This window comes from Asterias amurensis, chromosome 1, assembly GCF_032118995.1.
Source record: "Asterias amurensis chromosome 1, ASM3211899v1".
NCBI lineage: Eukaryota > Metazoa > Echinodermata > Asteroidea > Forcipulatida > Asteriidae > Asterias > Asterias amurensis.
The window spans coordinates 5,041,091-5,063,760 of record NC_092648.1 but is presented as its reverse complement, the minus strand read 5'-3'; the positions used below and the strand labels follow the sequence as shown (position 1 = coordinate 5,063,760).

Genomic DNA, 22,670 nt, shown 5'->3' with positions numbered 1-22,670 from the left:
CGCTTTTTGTGTACAAAACCAATGAGGACATCCTCACTTCGCTTTTCGTGTACAAAACCAATGAGGACATCTGCATTTCACTTTTTGTGTACAAAACCAATGAGGACATCCGCATTTCACTTTTTGTGTACAAAACCAATGAGGACATCCTCATTTCACTTTTTGTGTACAAAACCAATGAGGACATCCTCTCTTCGCTTTTCGTGTACAAAACCAATGAGGACATCCTCTCTTCGCTTTTCGTGTACAAAACCAATGAGGACAACCTCTCTTCGCTTTTTGTGTACAAAACCAATGAGGACAACCTCTCTTCGCTTTTTGTGTACAAAACCAATGAGGACAACCTCACTTCGCTTTTTGTGTACAAAACCAACGAGGCGTCCTCACTTCGCTTTTTGTGTACAAAACTAATGAGGACATCCTCACTTCGCTTTTCATGTACAAAACCAATGAGGACAACCTCACTTCGCTTTTTGTGTACAAAACCAATGAGGACATCCTCACTTCGCTTTTCGTGTACAAAACCAATGAGGACATCTGCATTTCACTTTTTGTGTACAAAACCAATGAGGACATCCGCATTTCACTTTTTGTGTACAAAACCAATGAGGACATCCTCATTTCACTTTTTGTGTACAAAACCAATGAGGACATCCTCTCTTCGCTTTTCGTGTACAAAACCAATGAGGACATCCTCTCTTCGCTTTTCGTGTACAAAACCAATGAGGACAACCTCTCTTCGCTTTTTGTGTACAAAACCAATGAGGACAACCTCACTTCGCTTTTTGTGTACAAAACCAATGAGGACAACCTCACTTCATGTACAAAACCAATGAGGACATCCTCACTTCGCTTTTTGTGTACAAAACCAATGGGGACATCCTTGCTTCGCTTTTTGTGTACAAAACCAATGAGGAAAACCTCACTTCATGTACAGAACCGATGAGGACAACCTCACTTCATGTACAAAACCAATGAGGACATCCTCACTTCGCTTTTTGTGTACAAGACCAATGAGGAAAACCTCACTTCATGTACAGAACCGATGAGAACAACCTCACTTCATGTACAAAACCAATGAGGACATCCTCACTTCGCTTTTCGTGTACAAAACCAATGAGGACAACCTCACTTCACTGTTTGTGTACAAACCAATGAGGACAACCTCACTTCGCGTTTCGTGTACAAAACCAACGAAGACAACCTCACTTTGCTGTTGGGTACAAAACCCAACAATTAGTGAGTGATTTACACCATAAAACAAACCATAAACAGCGAAAAATTGAACGACAAAAAATACTTTATTATAAAACAATAATAGTTATATCATAATAATCAAATTTAAATACAATACATTTGTAACGAATTATATAAGTTTTACAAAACGGTGCATTACCTCGAATACTAACAAAAGCTGCAGTTGAGTGTAAAAGATACACGTACAAACAAAACATGGGCACTTTGGTTCGCTTCAGAAGTTTTCTATGTACAAATTTAGTCGTTGCTTAATTAATTAAGTTATATAATGCAAACACAGCAACAACTTTTAAAACATATATGCATAGTTGATCTTTTCAGTCCACAACTAAGAGTGAGCAATTTGTATCAAAATGGCAAGATAAACTTAGAAAATTTACAATTTTAAAAGTTGGTCCCAGCTTTTAGTACATTCAATTCTATAGAAATTTGTTTAGTTGTTCAAGTGAATTTGAAGTAAATCCTAATGCAGTAAAACTAATTAGTGCGAGTGAATTTACATGTGGAGTATAAACTGTATGGTTAAGTAACAAGAAATTTGTTAAAAGTGATGACTATTTCTACTAAGAAAAGAAAATAACAAGCAATGACTTATTTTCGTTCACAATGATAACAAATTCATTAAGCAACACAGCTGAACTGACATTAAAATCTGGACGGATTTCTATACATTTGAATTGAGGCAATAAATTACATCAAAAATCTTTAAATTCAACAATAAATACATGGATGGACTATTAACTTGTCAAGTATAAATATATTGGATATTTTAAAATTTGTCCTGGGGCTGATCCATTCTGTGTTAGAAACTTCACAGTGAACAGACGGTCAAAAGACACACCAAGCCATAGAGCAACTGACCCCCTCTAAATCTAATTTGATCTTGTACCTCGACCATATAAAAACATTCATTTAAAATATATTGTGTTGAAATACGTGCATTTTCACACTGCGTGTACTATGCTAAGGTATTTAACAAGGATGTGCGCAAAGCAGTAACTTTTGGTGAACCATGCAGCGCTAATTTTCAGTGCTTCCCTACCAGGAGTGAGCGATGTGTGAGGTATTGATACAGCGCATTGCCCATGGTTGCGAGGCTTGGTCTAGTGCCAAGGTATGCGCTATTGACAAAGAAAAAGGGTTATTTTGTACACTAGACAGTTTTACACACACAATTGACTGATAGCCCCAAGAGGGAGCAGTCTAAATACTTATACAATAGTTGGCTTAGTGGTGTATTCCCTGCCTTTCACATCTGTGACCCGGGTCCAAATCCTGCGCTGGATTTCACAAAGAGCTAAGATTGATCACAGCAAGCTTTCTAAGCAAAGGGCAGGCATTTATTTGGGGCTGTACAAAAAGTAGGAGCATTTTACCAAGTACAAAGGCTGACCTAGATGTTCACATGGTATAGCCTTTTAAAAGACTTTTCTGGCTATTTTCAATCATAATTTGTCAATCGTACTGAGAAATCCCCATTTTCTAATCAATATGTGCACAAAACAGGTTCAGTCTAAATTTCTTGCTAAGCAAACTTGCTGGACGAAATCGTTCCCTGCAGGTATCTTCAGACATGGCGCACTTGGGCTGTGGCTTCTTTACCAGAAAGATATGTTGTGGCCACATTTGTTTAGCATCCTTGAATAACTGTATGTGATTTAAGTTCATAGTTATTGTACCAGATTAGGCACCAGACTATTTTCTTTCAAGCCTTAATGTGGTTTTGTGCATAATTATGTATTTTGGAGAGGAAAAAATGGCACCAAAGAAGTAAATAGGGTGGGGCCCCACAAAACCTTGGGACCAAAGCAGGACAATACAAACAAACACTACTTGTATACCATAATTATAGCTCCATGCTTATACACTGTAGTAATATATAAACATAATTTAAAAAAACTGAGTTGTCAGTGAGATATATCAATGCTATAGGCCTATTCGTTTTTACTTTGATGTAAATACAAATAATAACATAAAAGCGGTGGGGAACAAACACGTTCATCAGGAAACACAGTTTCAAACAAATTCTTTGGTAATTCGGATGCAGTCATTTGTGTTTACAGAACACATGGTAAAAACATCCCATCCAATACGAGAGGCATTGATTTTCTCAAAATGAATGGCAGTGCCAGTCTGTGATTTTTGTTCAAAAGCCTAGAGGAAGTTGATTTTCTGGAATTTTAACGACTCTCAAGAGAGAGAGCAAAATGCTGTGCAAAATGTGTCGGTTGCTACTCAAAAATCATCATTTGCTACCCATTTTTATAATTCAGTGTGCACAAAATTTGCTCTGTTAAAATATTTTGCTATGCAAAAGTGTGGATGAGATCGTTCCCTAGAGCACCAAATCTTGTACCATGTACATGTACCATGTACCATGTACCATGTACATACACCTTATTGAACAACTCAAATACACTTTACTTCAGCCCACACAAATTGTTTGCCATGGAATGTCAGATGTCACATGTCACTTCACACACATTTACCTCAGAAAATCTGGAGGTATAAAAGCTACAGGTAGAGAATGCCATAGTAACCAAGGCTAGATATAAAACCCATAGTTTCACTCAAGCCACATACATGAAAATGTGTCACTACTTGTACTCTGCAAGTCACTGTGAACACAAGGAACACAAGACTATGTGAACACCTAGACTAAAGGCACTGTCAACACTTGGTAGTTGTCGTCAAAGAACAGTATTTTCACTTGTGTATCCTAACAACTGCATAAACTCCCCAACTTGGGCCCAAATGGTCATCAAAGTTGTAAGAGAGAAGAAAAAAAAACTGGTTGCACAACTTTGTGTGCTTTCAGATGCATGACAAAAGGCTTCAACTGAAGTCTTAGCATTGGAGTGAGAAATTACCCCAAAACTACATAACTTCAGCGGGAGTTTTTTTCTCACAATGTTTATATTTTCAACAGTTCTCAATTTACCAACTAAGTTTTTATGCCAGTAAGCCTGTGAAAATTTGGGCTCAATCGATCATCGAAGTTGCGGGAAAATGATCAAAGAAAAAACACCCTTGTTGGACGAATTTGTGTGCTTTCAGATAGGAATAGAAGACTTCTAGCTAGAAATCTTTTAATATTTTAATGAGAATTTACCCTTTTCTCAAAGACTACGTTACTTCAGAGAAAGTCGTTTCCCACAATATTTTATACTATCAACAGCTCTCCAATGCTCGATACAAAGTCAGTTTTTAGGTTAAAAATTGTTTTTAGTAATTACCAAATGTGTGTGTTTGGTAGCAAACAATATCCTTGGAAGTATTTATACTGTGCACGGTACTATAGGGGTAACAACTGACATGATGTTTTGCCTAGTACATGTATGCTGATGCAGTTACGCAAAGTTTGTCTTTGCTTATATTGTAGCTCCTTCAGATTGGGTCCCAAGGCACAAGCTTAACTACATTTTAAGCACTTGTTTAATGTCACTTTTAGGCACTTGTTAATAAACCTATATTCATCTTGTATAAAAGAAGAGGTGATATGCTTATCTAGATCTAGTTAAATAGCTAACAGATAATGTCTGTTGTCTTTGACAGAAAACGCAGCAACTAAATTTACAGTGAAATTATTTTCTATAAGGTTTAATTCTAGAGCAAAATGCAGGCACCATGTGTGTTTTGAAAATCTACTCCCTAATAAAACATAAATGCACTCAAGGCGTTTGTTAATGACTACAGTCACCTCTGCTCAAAGACTAGTTGGTTAGCAAACATATAATATCAATTGTCTGAAGTGGTTGTCCCTCACCAGAAAATTTAGAACCTGTGATACTTTCAAAAAACATTTACACATTTTTAAGACCAGTATGTTAATATCAAATTTTGTTTAATTTTAAGACAATGTCATACCAAAAACCAAAACAAAAACACCATTGCAGATAAAAGGACATAATTATCACATTGAAACATAATTCAACCGTCCAATTTGCATCGCGGATAACAATTAGTATTAATTTTTATAGGTAAAAACAAAATTAATATTTGTTATCCCTGCTAAAATCTCGGTGGTCTACTTGTAGTTGGTAAGACACTGCTCTAAAATTTCAAAGGTCGTGGGTTTGAATCCCACTCTGAGTATACAGTACTAACACACATCAATGTATATGGGTGAAACCAAAATTTAAATAAAATTCAACTGACCCGCAAAAAATTCCACTTTCCACTGTGTGCATTTTAGTAAAGACAGACCGCAAAATATATGATTTAAGAATACTCTTACTGTGACTCCTCACTTGGTGCGTTTGTGTCGTTTTCTTTGATCTTCTCAAGCTCTTCAATGTGAGAGATGATTTCTTGGTGCTCCTCCAGAAGTTTCTGGAGCTCTGCTTGCTTCTTTTCCGAGGCCTCCTACAATAAGAGAAAGAAAAAAATTAATGGTTTACTCATTAGCCAAATAGTTTAAATCCACACAGCGTGGAGATGCATGCATACAATACAAATAATTGTTTACTTTTTTGTATATCGCCATAGTTTTTTAAAGTCGCCACACACACAAGGCCGACAGGCCACTTCAGGGTGTGGGCTACAATTATTTTATTCCAGAGGCTGTTCCCACCTACTCCTAGTCCTAGGGCTGACACAGGGTTACCCCAGGGTGGCACAGCATTGGTTGGGAGCATTTTTTCTGTTAAACATTCAAAAGCGCTGGTCTAGGTCAATCAAAGAATTATCACTTTTTTTAAATAGTTTTTTTTTTTATGCAAGTCGCCAGACACAAGGCCCTGAAGGCCACTTCAAGGTGTGGGCTACAATAAACTATTTTTCCAGGGGCTGTTGCCACCTACTCCTGGGGCTGAAACAGAGTTACCCCCTTTACAGTCCATACGGACCTAGGCTTGGGTATCATCCATAAGAAGCCTGGCTGTTAGAGCAGAAAGCACTACCTCCCCAACTTTTATGAAACAATCATGGTTAAGTGCCTTGCATAAGGAAACAAGTGTCAAGACCGTTACTCAAACCCACACTCTGCTGATCAAACAACAGAACACCAGAGCTTGACAGTGCTCTTAACTGCTAGGCCATGACACGCCATGTGGTCATAACTGGTGATAACAACTCAAATCTTACCTTCCACTCTTGCATAAGTTGATCTGATTCAGACTGTTGAGCCGGATTTTTGCCAACACCTGCTGGTATACAAATATTTAAAAAAAAATAATAATCTAAGGATCCTATTTGTAAAAATGGACAAAAATTCAATAGACATTTCTGTTTTTCACTTCAACATTTACACTGGGTTACTCCTGGGAAATAAACTACGAGTTTGACTTTCATAAATGACAAAAACATAAGGGTGTGGCTGTGAGGTTCATTCCAGTAATTTCCAGGGATTTTCCCAAGGTTTTGGATCTACAGTGTGAACATGGTTAATAACTGGCAAGGCACAGCAATTTTTTTAATGTGGTATGGGGCATTTCTATGGGGAAAATATAAGTTTGTATAGGAACCTTGCAAAGGTACCACAATTGATAATTGTGCCGTGGGTGTTTTGAATCCTGACTGGCAATTATCAAAAACATTAAAGGCAGTGGACACTTTTGGTAATTGTCAAAGGCTAGCCTTCACAGTTGGTGTATCTCAAAAATATGCATAAAATAACAAACCTGTGAAAATTTGAGCTCAATCGGTCATCGAACTTGCGAGATAATAATGAAAAAAAAAAAACACCCTTGTCACACAAAGTTGTGTGCGTTTAGATGGTTGATTTCGAGACCTCAAGTTCTAAACCTGAGGTCTCGAAATCAAATTCGTGGAAAATTACTTCTTTCTCGAAAACTAAGGCACTTCAGAGGGAGCCGTTTCTCACAATGTTTTAGACCATCAACCTCTCCCCATTACTCGTCCCAAGAAAGGTTTTATGCTAATAAATATTTTGAGTAATTACCAATAGTGTCCACTGCCTTTAAGTTGTCTTATGGAATAAAGTTGGTTCATGTCATCCTGCTTAAACAATTCTGATTGGGGACAAAAAAAATTTCACAAAGATGATGACGTACCTTCAAGTTCAGCCTCTAAGACTTCCTCCTCCAGATCAACAACTCTACTCTCACCATGGTCATCCTCAACAGATACCACGATAGCAATCGACAACGGCAGCATCCTCTCCCCCTGAGACAAGGAGCTGCTCTCTGAAGACTTCTCACTCTTATCCCCGCACAGTTCTTGTCTGGTGGATTCGTTCTTTAACTCACCGGTGGGTATACTGTGGGAGTTGTTCTCATTCTCGGTCAGGTTTGACTTGCGGGATCTTGCTGGGCTCGTTGGGGGTGTGGACGGATGGATTTTGGAAGTTGTGGAGTCTTTGCTTGAGAACGTGGTAGTTCCTGCAATTGGATGGATACAAAAAGGATGCTTGTTTTTTGGGCCTCGACAAAAAGTGATGTATAAATTGTACTTCCTTCAATTAACTGCAGAGTTGTTAGTTTTGGGAGGAGTGATCTGAAAGTGCGTCAGGGTGTACACAGCTCAAATTTTACACTGGACCTCAGGCTTGAGGCCTGTGATTTTAGCTTTAGGCCAGTAAACCCATGAACGAACAAATCTTGTTCTCTTGTGTTTTCAATTTAATAGGAATACCCTTGAACAGAAACAAATTGTATTTAAATGACGACTTTGGGTTTGATAAAATATCTTTCAGTTCTATGAGTAATGAAAACTTAATACCCGTGAACACATAGGAGATAAGTCTTCTCTCACAGGTCTTCGTGCTTTTTCAAACAAACACAAGTGAAATGCATGTTATAATGGATAATTTATTTTGGCAAATACCTCCAACACCACTGGATGAGCTGTTAATCTTGCAGAGGTCTGATGTGGATGTTGCTGGGGTGCCACTCGGTACTCTGAAACCAGTCTGTGGAAAGGAGGAAAGTAATTCACTTGAAATAAAAGCCTTGATTTGTACATAACAAACTCAAAATAATCTGGATGTTTGGACTCTGGAAAACAATGTTATTATGTCATTTCTCCCCCTTCAAGGCAAGTTCACATATTAGAGGGAAAACAAATTGAAACATTGCAACTGGAAAAACAAACAACATAAGAGATGAATCTTCCCTTAAAAAAGTTTAGATGATAAAACCATGTTCTTATTTTGATTCTAGTCTCTTCTCATTTTGATTCTAGTCTCTTCTCATTTTGATTCTAGTCTCTTCTCATTTTGATTCTAGTCTCTTTTCATTTTGATTCTAGTCTTGTAAATAAAATCCCAACCCAGTAAAGATTCTGAGAAACAAATCCTTTGGTCTTGTGGAATTTCCTTCCTCCCAATTACAGCAAGGACAAGGACAACGTTGTTATAAATCTAAGGCCTGTGTGGGGGCTCAGTATGTACCTGCTGTGAGTAGATGTCCTCAGAGTCAGCAAACTTAGCATTACTGCCTCGTGTAGGTGGAGGAATGCCCTCGATGCCTGGGGGTGGATCAGAGGGGAGACTGGCAGCTCGTCTACTCAGAGAAGACTGGCTGATTACCCCTACACCTGGTGCCGCTAGTACTCTCTCTGTACTCTGTGTAGGAGCTACAAAGGGGAACAAGGGGAAGTGATTATTCTTTGCTTCTAAAGCCACTTTCGTACTATGTCTCTTTAGCCTGTGGAATACAGCCCTGGGAAGCCCTAAGAGTTCTTTACCCCACTGTTACCCCGAGGCACTATCACACTGTGTCCCTTTTCCGTGGGCATGCCCATTTCCTGAATAGATCAGGGGTAAAGTGATTAGAGTTGTGTGAAGGGAGTGATCGCACTTTTTAAAACATTATTGTCAGATCTCACACTTAACTTTTACCATTGCTAGCCAGTCAGCCATGACCCAATTCTAGAGAGCTGCTTAAGCATAAAATATTGCTTAACAATTGTCTGCTTAGCAGAAATGATCAGGACACCAGTCACAAATCGTAAATATGTCATGATAATTTAGCTGGTAATCTTATTCCTGAAAGCATGTTTTTGTTATGCTTAGCTACTTTATTGTTGCTCTATGAAGTTGGGCTCAGATCAATTACATGTCCATGTCATAGTTAATATAGAGTTGTAATGGTCTTTGCCTTGGATTTGATTCTTTCAAATATAAAAATTTTCACTCATGTATACAAAATCCTCCACACCCAATCTCCATCATATCTGGTTGAACTTGTTCATTCCCACAACTCCAATCTGATGAATACAGGCAATGACTCCGCTCATCAGCTGATCAGACCCGGCTTTCCGTTCCTAGAACTAGACGGAAAGCTGGGGATAGCTCATTCTCCATAGCTGCCCCTCGCCTAAGGAATGAGCTCCCCGCGGGTCTGAGAGAGGCGATCTCGTTGCCTGTATTCAAAAGCCTCCTCAAGACATTTCTTTTTCCCCACCCATCCTAGTTTGTTTGTTTTCTTTTGTTGTCATAGTCTCATGTAAAGCGCTCTGTTCTCCGTAGAGCGCTATATAAATGCTTTATATTATTATTATTATTATTTGTACTGCACCTGATCACATTAATTTACAAACCAGCTGAACCAGTTGAAAAACATAGGATTTGAGGCATTGCATGGTGAGGTATCAATATATACATGTATTTGGTTTGCGGTAACACCATGTGTGTTCTACTTGCCAGGTAGAGTTTGTTCTTAGAGAACTGTCTTTCTTAATTCTACTATCGCGGCGTAGATTGTTCGGGTGTTCGAAAGACTTCTCAGTTCTGAAAAGAACTGTACTGCTTTTTAATTATTACCCGGACGGATGGTATAGAAATAGGCGGGACTACTACTTTAGCTTACAGGATCGCAATTATAACTGTACTGCACAGTTGAAAAACCATACAACTTTGTCCTCCAACTGTATATTATACACTCAGAGAGACTGGCTCAAAGTTCCTATATAATGGGACTTTGAGCCAGTGGAACACATTGTGGCTTAAACAGAACATTTTTTGATATTTCAAATTTCAATAGTGATATGAACATGCTGTAGGGCATAATTACATTTAATACTGGATTTCATGCATACATTACACACCACTGATATGAAATGAGTGATACCCCATAACAATATTACTTTAGAAAGAAGAAACTTTGACCTTGGTGTCTCTGTAGGTCTAATTTGCACTCCACTCGTGAACAAAGTGTTGTCCCTACAACAAAAGACTAAACGTTCAGCCCTGCAGAGATGGATCACCCACAAACACACATCACAAGTGCTCAAGTCTTTGCAATCACAATCATGTTGGCTGGCCAACTTGAGTTTATGAAGATAAAATGGCAGCAATTTTGATAACAAACACAACTACAATGTGAACTTGTGATAAAAACAGAAAGGTGCACAGTGAATGCCTCGGTATACATACTTGCATATCATCACAAAGTGTTTTGTTTTATAGGTAAAACTATCTTACCCCGATAACGCTCAGAGACAGAAACTGACATATAGCCAACTTGGATAAAACATAACAGAACTTTAATTAAAAGACACTTAAGGCACTGGACACTAATGGTAATTACTCAGTAATGGAGAGCTGTTGGTAGTATAAAACATTGTGAGAAACGGCTCCTAATCTTAGGGTTTGCACGTTACAGTGCAAGGGTGGGACTCGTCCTAAGATTAATCCTAAGTTAGGAAGAGTTTGGTGAAATCGACGGCAGGATTGGCTGTAAGTTGTAATCAAACTGTTGACAAAACAAAGCATTGATTCCTTCTCAATTGAGTCAATACTCAACTAATTCTCTTGTTGTGGTTTGCTTGGTGTTGACATTCACATCAAGTACGTAAGAGTTTTTTTTACTTCAAAGAGTAGACTCCCAGTAATTCCCCCCCCAAAAAAAAAAATTCAAAAAATGAAATTGACTTGAAACATCTTAAACTCACCTGGTAAGCGTGTTAACCTAACTTTACTTCCCCCATCATCGGATGTCTTGGCTAAGCATTTACTATTGTAGTAGTATGGTGCAGGTACACGGGGCTTGGCTGAGCCTGCGAGCGTGGACCTTGACCTCAAGTCACTGTACTGCACAACTGAATGGGGACTCCTTGGATTTCTAAAACTCCTGAAGCAATCAATCGAAACACAGAAACAATTATACTAATTTTGGTCTTTACCCTTACATTTATGTGTGTCAGCACTGTGTATACCACGTGAACTTTGTTTACGATAAGTGTGACCTTGTACATTTTTTGGGTGTTCTGGCAGGCAAGATACTGCACTGGTCATCTGGGAAAGTTGACATTTTGAGTCATAATTTCCACATAAATCCAAGAGTTATGAAAGTAAAAACTGGATAAGTTTTGAGATGTGCCCCCTTTCATCATATCAAAAGTTGATGAATAAGACAGTGCAATCTCCATAAAATATAAGATTTTATGTTTTCTTCCATTGGGCTGTGTACAAATCGTGCCTGCAAGAAGTCCAGGCTCTGTGGCTCTTTTGTAAACATGTGATGTCACAGGTCACATGGTCTATACTCACTGTATATTAAGCTCTTTGAAAACAATCACATGCATACTACTCGGTTGGGACTTGAACCCATGACCTTTGCAATTCTAGAGCAGTGTCTTAGACCACCGAGATTGCCCGGTAGCTAGAGGCTTGCATATGCCAATTATGTTTGTCGCAAGTTTATGGAATGCTACAAAATGCTGGTGCAACATGCACTCAACTCGGTAGGTGGAAAGCAAAAGTAAGTGGACATTTATGTCAAAAGCAAAGTCAAAAAATAAGTGTTTTAAAATACCTTATTGTCAAAGGTGTAGCTACTGTCTTTGTTCTGAGGCTTGATGGACCTCCAGATTTCCTTGCTGGTAAAAGACTCTGCAAACTGGAGAGATTCCCCTGTAATAAATAGAGTCAAGACAAATCATTGTAAACCAAACCGAGATTTAACTGATTATTAGAGTGCTAAATCTATGTAAGATTGGTTCTTGAGAGCCCAATTTCATGAAGCGTAAAAATTGCTTAGCACAGACGAATCTTGCTTACATGTAGCAGGAATAGATTACCAGCCGAATCTACCATGTAATGTATTTTGTTTGTCACTGGTTCCAAACTAAATTTTGATGAGCACAACAATTTTGCTAAGCAGACTTTTCTGCTAGACAGCTGTATGAAATTGAGCCCAGTAACCCCTACATGGTATAACAAAACTACCCATTGTTTTATAGAACCTTACCTTACAGACTTTCCTATAACATTCCTCCAGTCCCACCAGCTTCTTGTTTGCATTTTGGATATCTTCAATGATGGACGGAGCGAGGCTGGATTCCCTGCCGGTGCTCAAAGAGCGTAGACTCAACTCTTCAAGGCCCAAATCTTCAAGATGGGTCACCCCGCTGTTAGTTGCAGCAACAAAATTTCGGACAGATTTCCTACAAATTGATATGAAAATTTGCGATAAATTGTGGCACGCTTGTAGGAGGGGTAAATCTATTTGGAATTAGAACTGAAGCAGGGGTGTGTTTTTGCGGTCGTAACCAATATTCATTTCAATGGCCAGTGATCAACCAATGACTGGTTTAACCAAAAGTTATCGGTCGATCGCAAAAAATGCACCCAAGGTTGATCATCACCAGGCTGAGCAACATGTAATCCACTGAAAGTATGAAGAACACCACCTGCCTCTGAGGGTTGGATGCATTAATGCTCATGTCGGCCTAGCTTGATCGCATTTCTCCATGCTTCTCAGTCTTAGTGTAAGGTTCAAGTCAATGCACATGAGGTCTACTGGGATGTTGTTCATCTGGGCCTGTTCTTGGGCAAGCATGTGCCTGTAAATTACCTTGTGTACCATAGGTCTTTGTAATCTTTCATATGTTTTGAAGTGCGTCTTAAAAGAGCTCTTTCTTAAATATAAAGTCTTAGATCTGAGTACAGGAGTGTAAATGATTGAAAGACTGACCATTGAGAAAACCGAGGTGGGACAAGACCAAAAGTGAATATGTAGCCTACTATTAATAGACCGATCCAGTAGGCTCCGCCCACGATGCACGTGTGAGCAAGAACACATGGGGCTCTCCAATGCCTTTCGGCACAACTCTGCCGCGCTCCAAGATATGCGCACGCATGTCGGACCTTATTTGTCGGACCTTCGTTGCGTTGTGACTGGTCAATACACAATGGGGCGGAGCTTAGTGGATCGGTCTATTGAGGTTGAGCTTACCTTAAAACTGGCGATGGATTATTATTTGGATTTAGCTGCAGCTGGGCTTCATCCTGTCTGGACTTTGGAGGTTTCGCTTTCTAGAGAGGATAGATAATGAGACACACCTTTTAAATATGGCCGTTAATAACATGCATATGAAGTGATTTGGTTTTACGCCAACACTTATGTGTGCCAAAAACAAAGAAGATTCAAACCCATGTAGTAATTAGTAATGTGATGCTTGTGTGACCATTCTGAATCTGCATTGTACATGTGTTCAGATTAAAATGCGTCAAATTAGCTAGGTTTTTAAAGTCATAATTTCAGTATTCACTTTCTCTTTTATAAGTTCTACATCATTTTGTCATAATATCCTGTCAGTGAAGTTGTGTAAATCATTCGCATAAAACTTACAGGGGACATTGGTTTTTCCAAGTTTTTGAGTTAGAAACCTTACGCTGCAAGCGTCCCCGCAATGGCGGCTAAAACAGATTGGTCTATAAAGCAACTCCAGAAAACAATTTAAGACTGGGCTCACCCTGATTGGCTGTGGTTGGAATCCTCTTGGCTCTTCTCGGATCCGTAGAGCTTCCACTCGCTGTTGCTGCTGTTTAGGGCGGAGGATGGGTAGGCGAAGGATCATGGGTGGGGTATAAGGGAGTGCCATCGGGGTGGGACAAGGGTGTTTGTAGATGTACAAGAGGGAGGCAGAAACACAGTCGGGATCAGTCAACAATACTTGCTTAGCGCTAACCTGCTGTAACTTAGGTTGTAATCCCTGCTCTAAACCTGCCTGTCCTGGATCGGTGTAGGCCTGTTAATTGTCAATCACAAAACTAAACTAAAAACCTGGCTTACTGTTAAACCTGTGTGTAAACACAGAGCTGGTCCTAGCCCTATATAGGACTCTTCCTCTGTGCTGTAGTATAACACGAAAGTGTAAAGTCACCAGGGCTAGAGCTGGTCCTTGCTCTATGGTGTAAATAACTTCAATGTTTAAGACCTACCCATTCATGAGTAAAATCCTTGGCAGAAGCCTTGTGGATGATTAATACTACACCAGTAACAATAGGGCTACCCCCTTTAACCAAGTACAACTACGTAACAATAAAACATCCTGTGAACAGTTGGCCTTCAGATGGCTCTTAAAGCAACAACAACCTCAAACCATGGAGCTATGGTCTGACGCAATATAAATACCTTTCTGGCAAGATACTCATTGCATGACCTTATCCTTATTAACAAATAATCAATAATCTGGTAGGGATTCTTTATGTTTGTTCAACCCACTTTGAGTAGGCTGTAAAAGAGATAGACCTCAAAGATGGTAGAGTGTGATTGATATATAGAAAGAGAAAAGTTTAAAATACAATGTAACTTGTGTAGAACATCTTAAATGTGTATCTACCAACATGTACAATTATAGGCCTAAAGTTAGAGCTAGATCCTTTCACTACATAGTTTTCCCTCTATATGATACTAAGCGCAAAAACAAGCACAAGCTACAACGTAAATTTTCCAATAATCTAAAATTCAAGTATTATAGAAGTCATAACTGATCTGTGACCTACATGTCTTAATCTGAACTATAATGCACCAAAGCATCCTATGGAAACATCACACCAACTTTTTGTATAAAGAAGAATTATGTAAATTAAGTTCTAGATGTGGGAGGAGAACCCCAATAGGGGGAAAAAGCTTAAGAGGGAACTGCAGCCGATTTCAAGAAACGCTAGGATTAATCCTTTCTCGAGTTACGACGAGTAACTCGTCCTAACTTAGGATTAATCTTAAGGTTTGCATTTTACAGTGCAAGGCTGGGACTCATCCTAAGTCCTAAAATTAATCCTAAGTTAGGAAGAGTTTGGTGAAAACGACGGCTGGTCCCATTTTCATGACTCTGCTTACTCTTAATTCTACGCTTATGGCCTATGCGCTTTACTGTACAGCCATCGCAAACGCAGATTTTGGCAAAGCAACCAGGAAACATAATCTAAAGAAAATTGTTTTGTTTTTTATTCTGTTGGATTGTCAAAGCCGATAATCCTTGACATGAAACTAAGCAAAGCACCTCATTCTGTAATTGTTTACAAACACTACTTACCCTTCTTCGTTTCTCTATAGGTGTCCTTGGTCTAAACAGTGTACCTCGAGGCTTAGCTAAGGGAGGCACGGAGTGATAGGTACGAGGTGAGTTAGGAGGTACCTCCTGAAGACAAATAAAATACAAACCATTTTATATTAAGACCATTAAAGGCAGTGGACACTTTTGGTAATTACTCAAAATAATTTTTAGCATGAAACCTTACTTGGTGACGAGTAATGAGGAGAGGTTGGTAGTATAAAACATTGTGAGAAACAGCTCCCTCTGAAATGACGTAGATTTCGAGAAGGAAGTATTTTTCCATGAATTTGATTTTGAGACCTCAGATTTAGAGTTTGAGGTATCGAAATCAAGCATCTGAAAGCATCTTTCATTATTATCCCGCAACTTCGACGACCGATTGAGCTCAAATTTTCACAGGTTTGTTGTTTTATGCATGTTGAGATACACCAACTGTGAAGGCTAGTCTTTGGCAATTACCAATAGTGTCCAAAGAGCTTAATTTTGAGCAAGGTTGATAAATTGTACCTTGTGTGAATGGACAGAGTTCACTGTTCATAAAGGACAGAAAATTTGAGCTTTCACCTTCGGGACCTTGGACAGTCTGAACATTATTGTCCTTTCACAAGAAGTGCAATTTGTAAAACTTCACAACCATGCTAAAATTAAGCAAGAGACCCCTGCTAATTACTACTGTCGTGATAAAACAATCAGTTAGATTAGAAAATATATTCCAAGCTGACATCATATTGCTTTAAAAAGAAAACAATCAACTTAATCACTTGAAAACATTGAAATGAAAACAGCTGTTACCTTTTCTTACAGATTAAACAAACAAATTAACAAACAAACACTGCATCAATTTCCATTTAAGTTTTAACCAACCATTGCAATGGAAGACTTGAGGATGTTTTTTTATTTATAGTTCTTGCCAGCAGTGCGCTTGCTCAGACCTACATGTATGTGCACAATACCGAGCATGTGCGCGCATGCTCAATGCCGCATAAAACGACCGTATTGTCTGCTGCCACCAGCGTCTCAAAAGCCTCCCAATAATCATCGCCCATGCCATTCAAGCTACGTGTATAAACCTCCTGGAGGGCAACTGATTGATTTTTGTGTTTATATTGTAGCACTTAATGTTTGTCAGTAAATATCATAAACTCCTAGGTGCCAAATGAACAGTGATGAATTCCACACAGGCTATGCTAGTCTTTGTATCAACTAAATATTGACATAGGTTTCACAGTGTGGCTATGGTATGACCATGGTATGCCTGAAAGCCTCACCAAACAGACAAAAAAAGTGAGGGAGAAATGGGTTCTTTGAAGCTAATGATAAATTAAAAAGTAACTAGACGTATCTATTTGAAGTCGTTAATGCTCTTGGTGTGAGTTTGAATTACATTGTAATAAAAGAGAAATTTTCTTTAAACCCAAATGAAACTAAGTAATAAACGATAGATATGTTGTAAAGAAACTGGTAAATGCTGTGTAACATTTTTATGTAGAAATCATTTTGTAGGAAGGCGACAGAATGTTGACTAAAGCTTCCTAAATTGCACTCATTAAGCCCCTAAATGGAGTCGATCAGCTTGCCAATGAGGACTTTTCCCAGTGCTTAGTGTTTAAATGTAGGGCCTGTAGACTTTCGTTGTATCTTTATTAATAGCATTGCCTATAAATCAACATTACCAAAATGAAACATCTTTGAAAAAAGAAAAAAAAAAACACATCTTTGACTCAACCTTTAAGGCTGCCTGTTGGTTTGAAGAAACTACCAACTCGAGTCTAGTATCGTAGGGAATGAAGTTAGTATCAGCCTTCCTGTACATTACGCAGTTCAACACTAGAAGTTCAGAAGGCAAAATAGATTAGTTACGAAAAGCGGTGGACAGCTATTTGTTAGGTTGGACACTTATTGGTCTACAAAATAATAAAAACCAAATAACGAAAGGATGTTTTACTCACACTTCCTAAATAAACACCAGTCATGTTCCGTGGCATGGTTCGTTGTTGCCGAGCTGGGAGACTGTTGTATGTCAACATGATGTGTGCACTGGCAGGTGGCAGATCGGCACTGGGTTGCACACTCTTCATAATTAGAAATGATGTGTGTGCACGCACGTCGGTTGCGTCAAGAGCAAATCATCAGTTTCTTTTTTTATGCTCAAACATTTTTCATTGTATCAGTGAAGCCCCACAGGAAGCTGATATCTTCTTAGCATTAATTAGTTCAGTGTATCCAGGTTGTATCCACGTCACATGGTCTGTTTTGATCCCATACTTTCCCCCCAGGAGCTTGTTTTAATGATGAGGAGTCCCAGGCTGTCTGTCTGGCAGTCCTTTGGTATTGATTGAGATAAAGAAAAACTCCCTTCTGTTTAGCGCATCTTGTTACAAACTTCTGTATTTCCTGAAATTAACAAAACCATCATTCATTTGTTAGAATGATCTTTAATGAAAGGAGTTAAAGCATCCCGATGATACTTTGTTCTTGTAAGAGAAATGCAATCTATCCTAGTAGTAGGGGGACAGCCATAGATTTCACTAAACTCATCCTAACTTAGGATTAATCTTAGGACTTAGGACGGGTTCAGATCTGTATCCAAATACGTAGGACGCATTGAACCCATCCTAAGTTAGGACAAGTACTCGTCCTAACTCGAGTTAGGATTAATCCTAGCGTTTCATGAAATCGGCTGCAGGTCTGATACTTCATGGAGAAACTGAAGGCGATTGCCTCCGCGCCCCCTCATAATTGCATTGGTGCCCTTGTAAAGCTCCAGTAGAAGTGTAAAATTTCCTAAAAGGAGAACCTTAATGCACCAAGGATAAAATGCCTCAAGTGGTGCTCCTGCCCTTTCAAAGGTGAAGATACAGACCTATGACAGAATTACAAATTTGCACTAAACTATTTCAAAGGGCACTAAGGCAATTGCCAGGGGCATGATGGAAGCAATTAATTTGGTTGCCTCCCTCGACTATAATCCAAGTCCGAAAAGAACCCGACCCTGGTTTAACAAAAGTTAATTATCTTCACATTTGTCGGTTGAAGAACTTTCAAGGAAAGGTCAAATTATAATTGGAAATCTTAAAAAGCTATTAATGGAAAATCCTAGAACACTCAGCATGGGTACTCTTTAAAGAAATTGAGGCTTACAGTTCTTTTCAGGGCAAAAACTTGCTTTAAAAAATAGTTGAGTCTTCATTGTGTTCTGTTCTGAAAACTCATTAATTCTTTTGAGGATTATTTTTGACGGGGGTACAACAGGGAAAGAATACCTTTTAATAGAAAACTTTGGGGCCTAACTCCCTCTGCCACATTATTATTATAGTATAACTAAATTTAATTCAATATATTTTTTTTATCTACTTATTAATTATTCCACTCAATTTTCAACAAACAACTATCAGGCCTGCATCTATCAAATATTTAGGTTTCTGAAAATCAATTTGTGTTTTTTTATCAGGTAATGTATGAATGTAGGCTACCTGGCTTAAATATTGATGCGCATTAAATAATTTGGATGTGGGAGGAGTGAGGCTAATTAGACCAATTTGAATAAGAAAAAATTCAGAACGCGTAGTTTAATTATTATTTACATGGCTCTCTTTTAACATCGGTCTTATCATAGACGCCATTTTATTTTATGAAAAGATGTTAAAACTTAAGAAAGAGAGCCATGACAACAGCCAAAACAGGTGGGCTTATTACTTAGACGTAGAAGCGCGGTGGTGGTACTGTGTAAGATGCCAGTTCCGTCTTGTCCTGTCTGTCACACATGTCAATTGTCATGTCACTGTCACCAGTGTCAGTGCCACTTCATTTAGAGTGACAAGTAACGACTATGTACAATGAAAGGGCTATGCTAGCGTGGCTAGGAAAAAGACATAATCTTTGACTGTATCAATGTGTGTGTTGTTTAGTTTCATTGTACTATTGTTTGTTTTAATCGTTAATATCAATTTGATAATTGATGACAGTTCGTAACTGTTTGGTGAGTTTTTTTTTTTTATCGTTGCCTTGGTCAGTTACTTGCATGATGATTAAAGTTGAGTTTATGTTAGGCCTGGGCGAATAATTTGAATATCCGGTTAATGGCGAATAGGTTTTCCTATCCGTAACCGCGAATGCCTTTTTTTTCTTAACCGGATATCCGCATAGGGCGCGAATAGCTATTTATAAACCGGATAGTTCTGTAATTACAACCAAGTAACCGGATATTCTTTAATATCCGAATATCCGCGGACGTCGGGCGACAACTGACATGAATGTTTTGTCTGAATCCTAATGAAACTTCTATTAAGACAGCATAAAACAGCATAAATTAAGTATTTAACTATGCTCACCTCCGTGAAGAGTCAAAACAATGACATTTCTGACGTAATTTGTTCAAAGATTACAAAAGTTTTCCTTCACGTAGAGTCATCCACGATCAAAAGAAAAAGCAAATCGCCATCTTTAAATTAGATCCGGTCATTTTTATGAATGAACCGAGTGACACTGTCTAAAACTAATATCAATCCGCCCAGAAGATCTCATTCACGAACGAACAGCGCCCTCTAGCGACAAAAAAAAAAAAAATTCTAAATATTTTTTTATTTTTATTTTTTTTATAGCGCCCTCTAGCGGCGAAAAAAACTATTCGAATATCCGGTTAATTTCGGATAGTTGGCCAGCGGTATAACAAAATTTCACTATTCGCCCAGCACTAGTTTATGTATGTTGAAATCATAAAATAGGATAAAAGCAAACTCAACTAACCTGTTTATGTAGGGCCAGGGGTGGATTTCACAAAGAGTAAAAAGACTACTGACTAGTCCTCTCGCGATTTGAACATTTGAATTAGTTATCTTTTGAATATCCTAGCCTACACGAATACGATAACTTTTTTAATATGAAAAAAGATGTTTTTTTTTAAAGTCCCACTTTGGGTCAGGAATAGTCCTATGATGTAGGACTAGTCCTAAGTTCCACCTTGGGTCAGGAATAGTCCTTTGACGTAGGACTAGTCCTAAGTTGGAAATTAAGCTTGGTTCATCAAACTTCCTGCGAATGCGATACAAATTTGACGTCACAAATTCGCAACAAATAATTCGCAGCAGTTCAACTCTGCTCAACTCACTTGCCATATCAGTGCGAAAGGAGGGTTGTGATGTCAAATTCACGTCAAATTCGCTTCGCAAAAGAATCGCATTCGCAGGAAGAACGGGGCTTTATTATTAATTAGTCCTAGCCTAGTATAAAGTGACTCTGACAATTTGACCCCCAGCCTCCAGCGACAGTACATGGCTAAGACTATAATAAATAAAAGCATGCAGAGGGAATCCTTAGTTTTATTATTTTAAAGTTATTTATATGATGTGGCAGTTTATATTTTACCATTAGGCATATATTTACTAATGCTCTGAAAAAATACTTCATGTTCATCGACATATCACAGTTTCCACGACAGCAATCAACACGAACATACAAAATCAGGGTACTTTGGGGGTGCGGGGTATTCTGCAATTGTGTCAAACAAAAGTTTTTTAACTTGGTTGGAACACAAGTCAACAGAACAACAACAAGAACAACACTACCACAGCATTTGCTTGGTAAATAACTCACGTAGTGTACTTACCCATATTATCAGTAAAATGTCCGTCCTTGGTTGTCTAAATTCACTTGACTTAAAGTTCAAGTACGTAACGTTAGTTTATCTACTTTTTGTGCACCACAAGGCAATAACTATACAGCGGCCATGATTTTCATTATGCATGGTGCACACACAGTGTACACACACAGTACACAGTCGCCACACACAACGTTTTATTGCTTGGTTGCATGACGCGCATGATGAATGGCCGCTAGCTTGAGTGACGTCATAGCAACAAGAACCCCCCGAAGCGTTTAATAACACACATTTTGATTGGTTCAGTAGATACCACGTGACTATGTTGCAAAACTTTGTGTCGTCTGCTAGCTCCTAGCTTGGAAAAGAGTGCAGTGACCATAGAGCTATATAGCTCTATGGCAGTGACGCACTAATGTGCACATTTTGATGTATAATGTAAAGTTGAAATCGGCAATGAATGTTTGTACGATTAAAGTATATAAACGCATCTGATATATTTCTGTTTGATGTACACATTTGACAAAGTTTGTCATCGCTCAAGAAACGTCAGTTATGTAATTGCAAACACCAGTTAATTTTGATTCAGTAGATGACAAAACTTGTTCTAGTCACCGTGAAACCATGGAGGTAGGATTGTGAAACCAACGGTTAAGGTTGAACACAAACCTTGATCATCAGTCTAACCACTTCAACCACAGCGGTCCACCAAACACAGTACTGTACTTGGTATCCATCCTTTGTCAACGATTCTGAGAAAATCACTTTAAAAATTCTTCTTAAATGGTGAATGTATGGTGCTTGTAGTAAGCTTACATACACCATATTTTGATGGCCTCGGATAGTTTAACAGTTTGAATGAGTAATTATAAAACAAACAACGCCAGAAAGTACTCCCATCTAGCAAAGTACACACAAAGCGGAGGTCTCCCATTGTGGCCCCGCCTTCATACAAACATCACTTACCGTACCTTGAAGCGCCAGACCCAGTAGAAATGTCATCATTTACTGAACTGAAAGGTCATGCAAGATTGATGGGGGAAAATAGCTGTAGGAAAACAAATAATGTGTGAACGATTGGCTGTTTCGTAAACTCCCCTCCATGACCCAGTTTTTAATCATTAATGCAGTATTGATATTGCATCCGAGCGTATACACCATGACATTTTATTTTATATAAAAATATTATACATCTGTTGGATGGGATCAGATGGAGTTTTGCTGTGCCGTGGTGCAGTGTAACTTTACCAGCATGGGCGGGAAACTAACGACTGTTTCTTCAACAGTAGTGTTGATATCTACGGTGCTTCTTTGTGTTCTGCAGTTAAGCTGTGGTAAAGTTTTTTTTTAAAGGAATAGACCGTGCAAGTCTCGCGGGGTTTTGAACATTTGAACCTGTTCATTAGCGAGTGAGACTTGCATGGTTCTAGGCCCTTTTCGAAACCACGGCTTCGGCTTTGGATTCGGCTTCAGGCTCCGTTCTCTTGTTGAAGCCCTCTGCTAAACGAGTACGCAAAGCACGCGAAGTGTCAAAACAACCGCGGAGCCAAGATAGCCTGGAGCCGAAGCC

General features: G+C 38.7%; 1 protein-coding gene across 3 annotated transcripts; it reads right to left on the bottom strand.

Annotated features, from left to right (window-relative positions):
- Positions 1-1,309: 1,309 nt before the first annotated feature.
- Positions 1,310-21,277, bottom strand: LOC139943470 (uncharacterized). 3 transcript variants are annotated; one of them, XM_071940284.1, is made up of 13 exons: positions 21,110-21,277; positions 17,454-17,898; positions 15,484-15,588; positions 13,918-14,193; positions 13,398-13,477; positions 12,411-12,606; positions 11,976-12,073; positions 11,113-11,291; positions 8,609-8,793; positions 8,044-8,128; positions 7,272-7,598; positions 6,343-6,404; positions 1,310-5,622 (listed from the first exon to the last, which is right to left on the bottom strand). In XM_071940284.1, the coding sequence occupies exons 2-13, from the start codon at positions 17,580-17,582 to the stop codon at positions 5,491-5,493; spliced, it is 1,854 nt and encodes a 617-aa protein (XP_071796385.1). In that variant the 5' UTR covers positions 17,583-17,898; positions 21,110-21,277; the 3' UTR covers positions 1,310-5,490. The 3 variants fall into 3 exon arrangements, with proteins under 3 accessions (XP_071796385.1, XP_071796390.1, XP_071796395.1); XM_071940289.1 differs by having other exon boundaries at positions 6,343-6,401; XM_071940294.1 differs by having other exon boundaries at positions 13,918-13,986.
- Between the last annotated feature and the right edge of the window lie 1,393 nt (positions 21,278-22,670).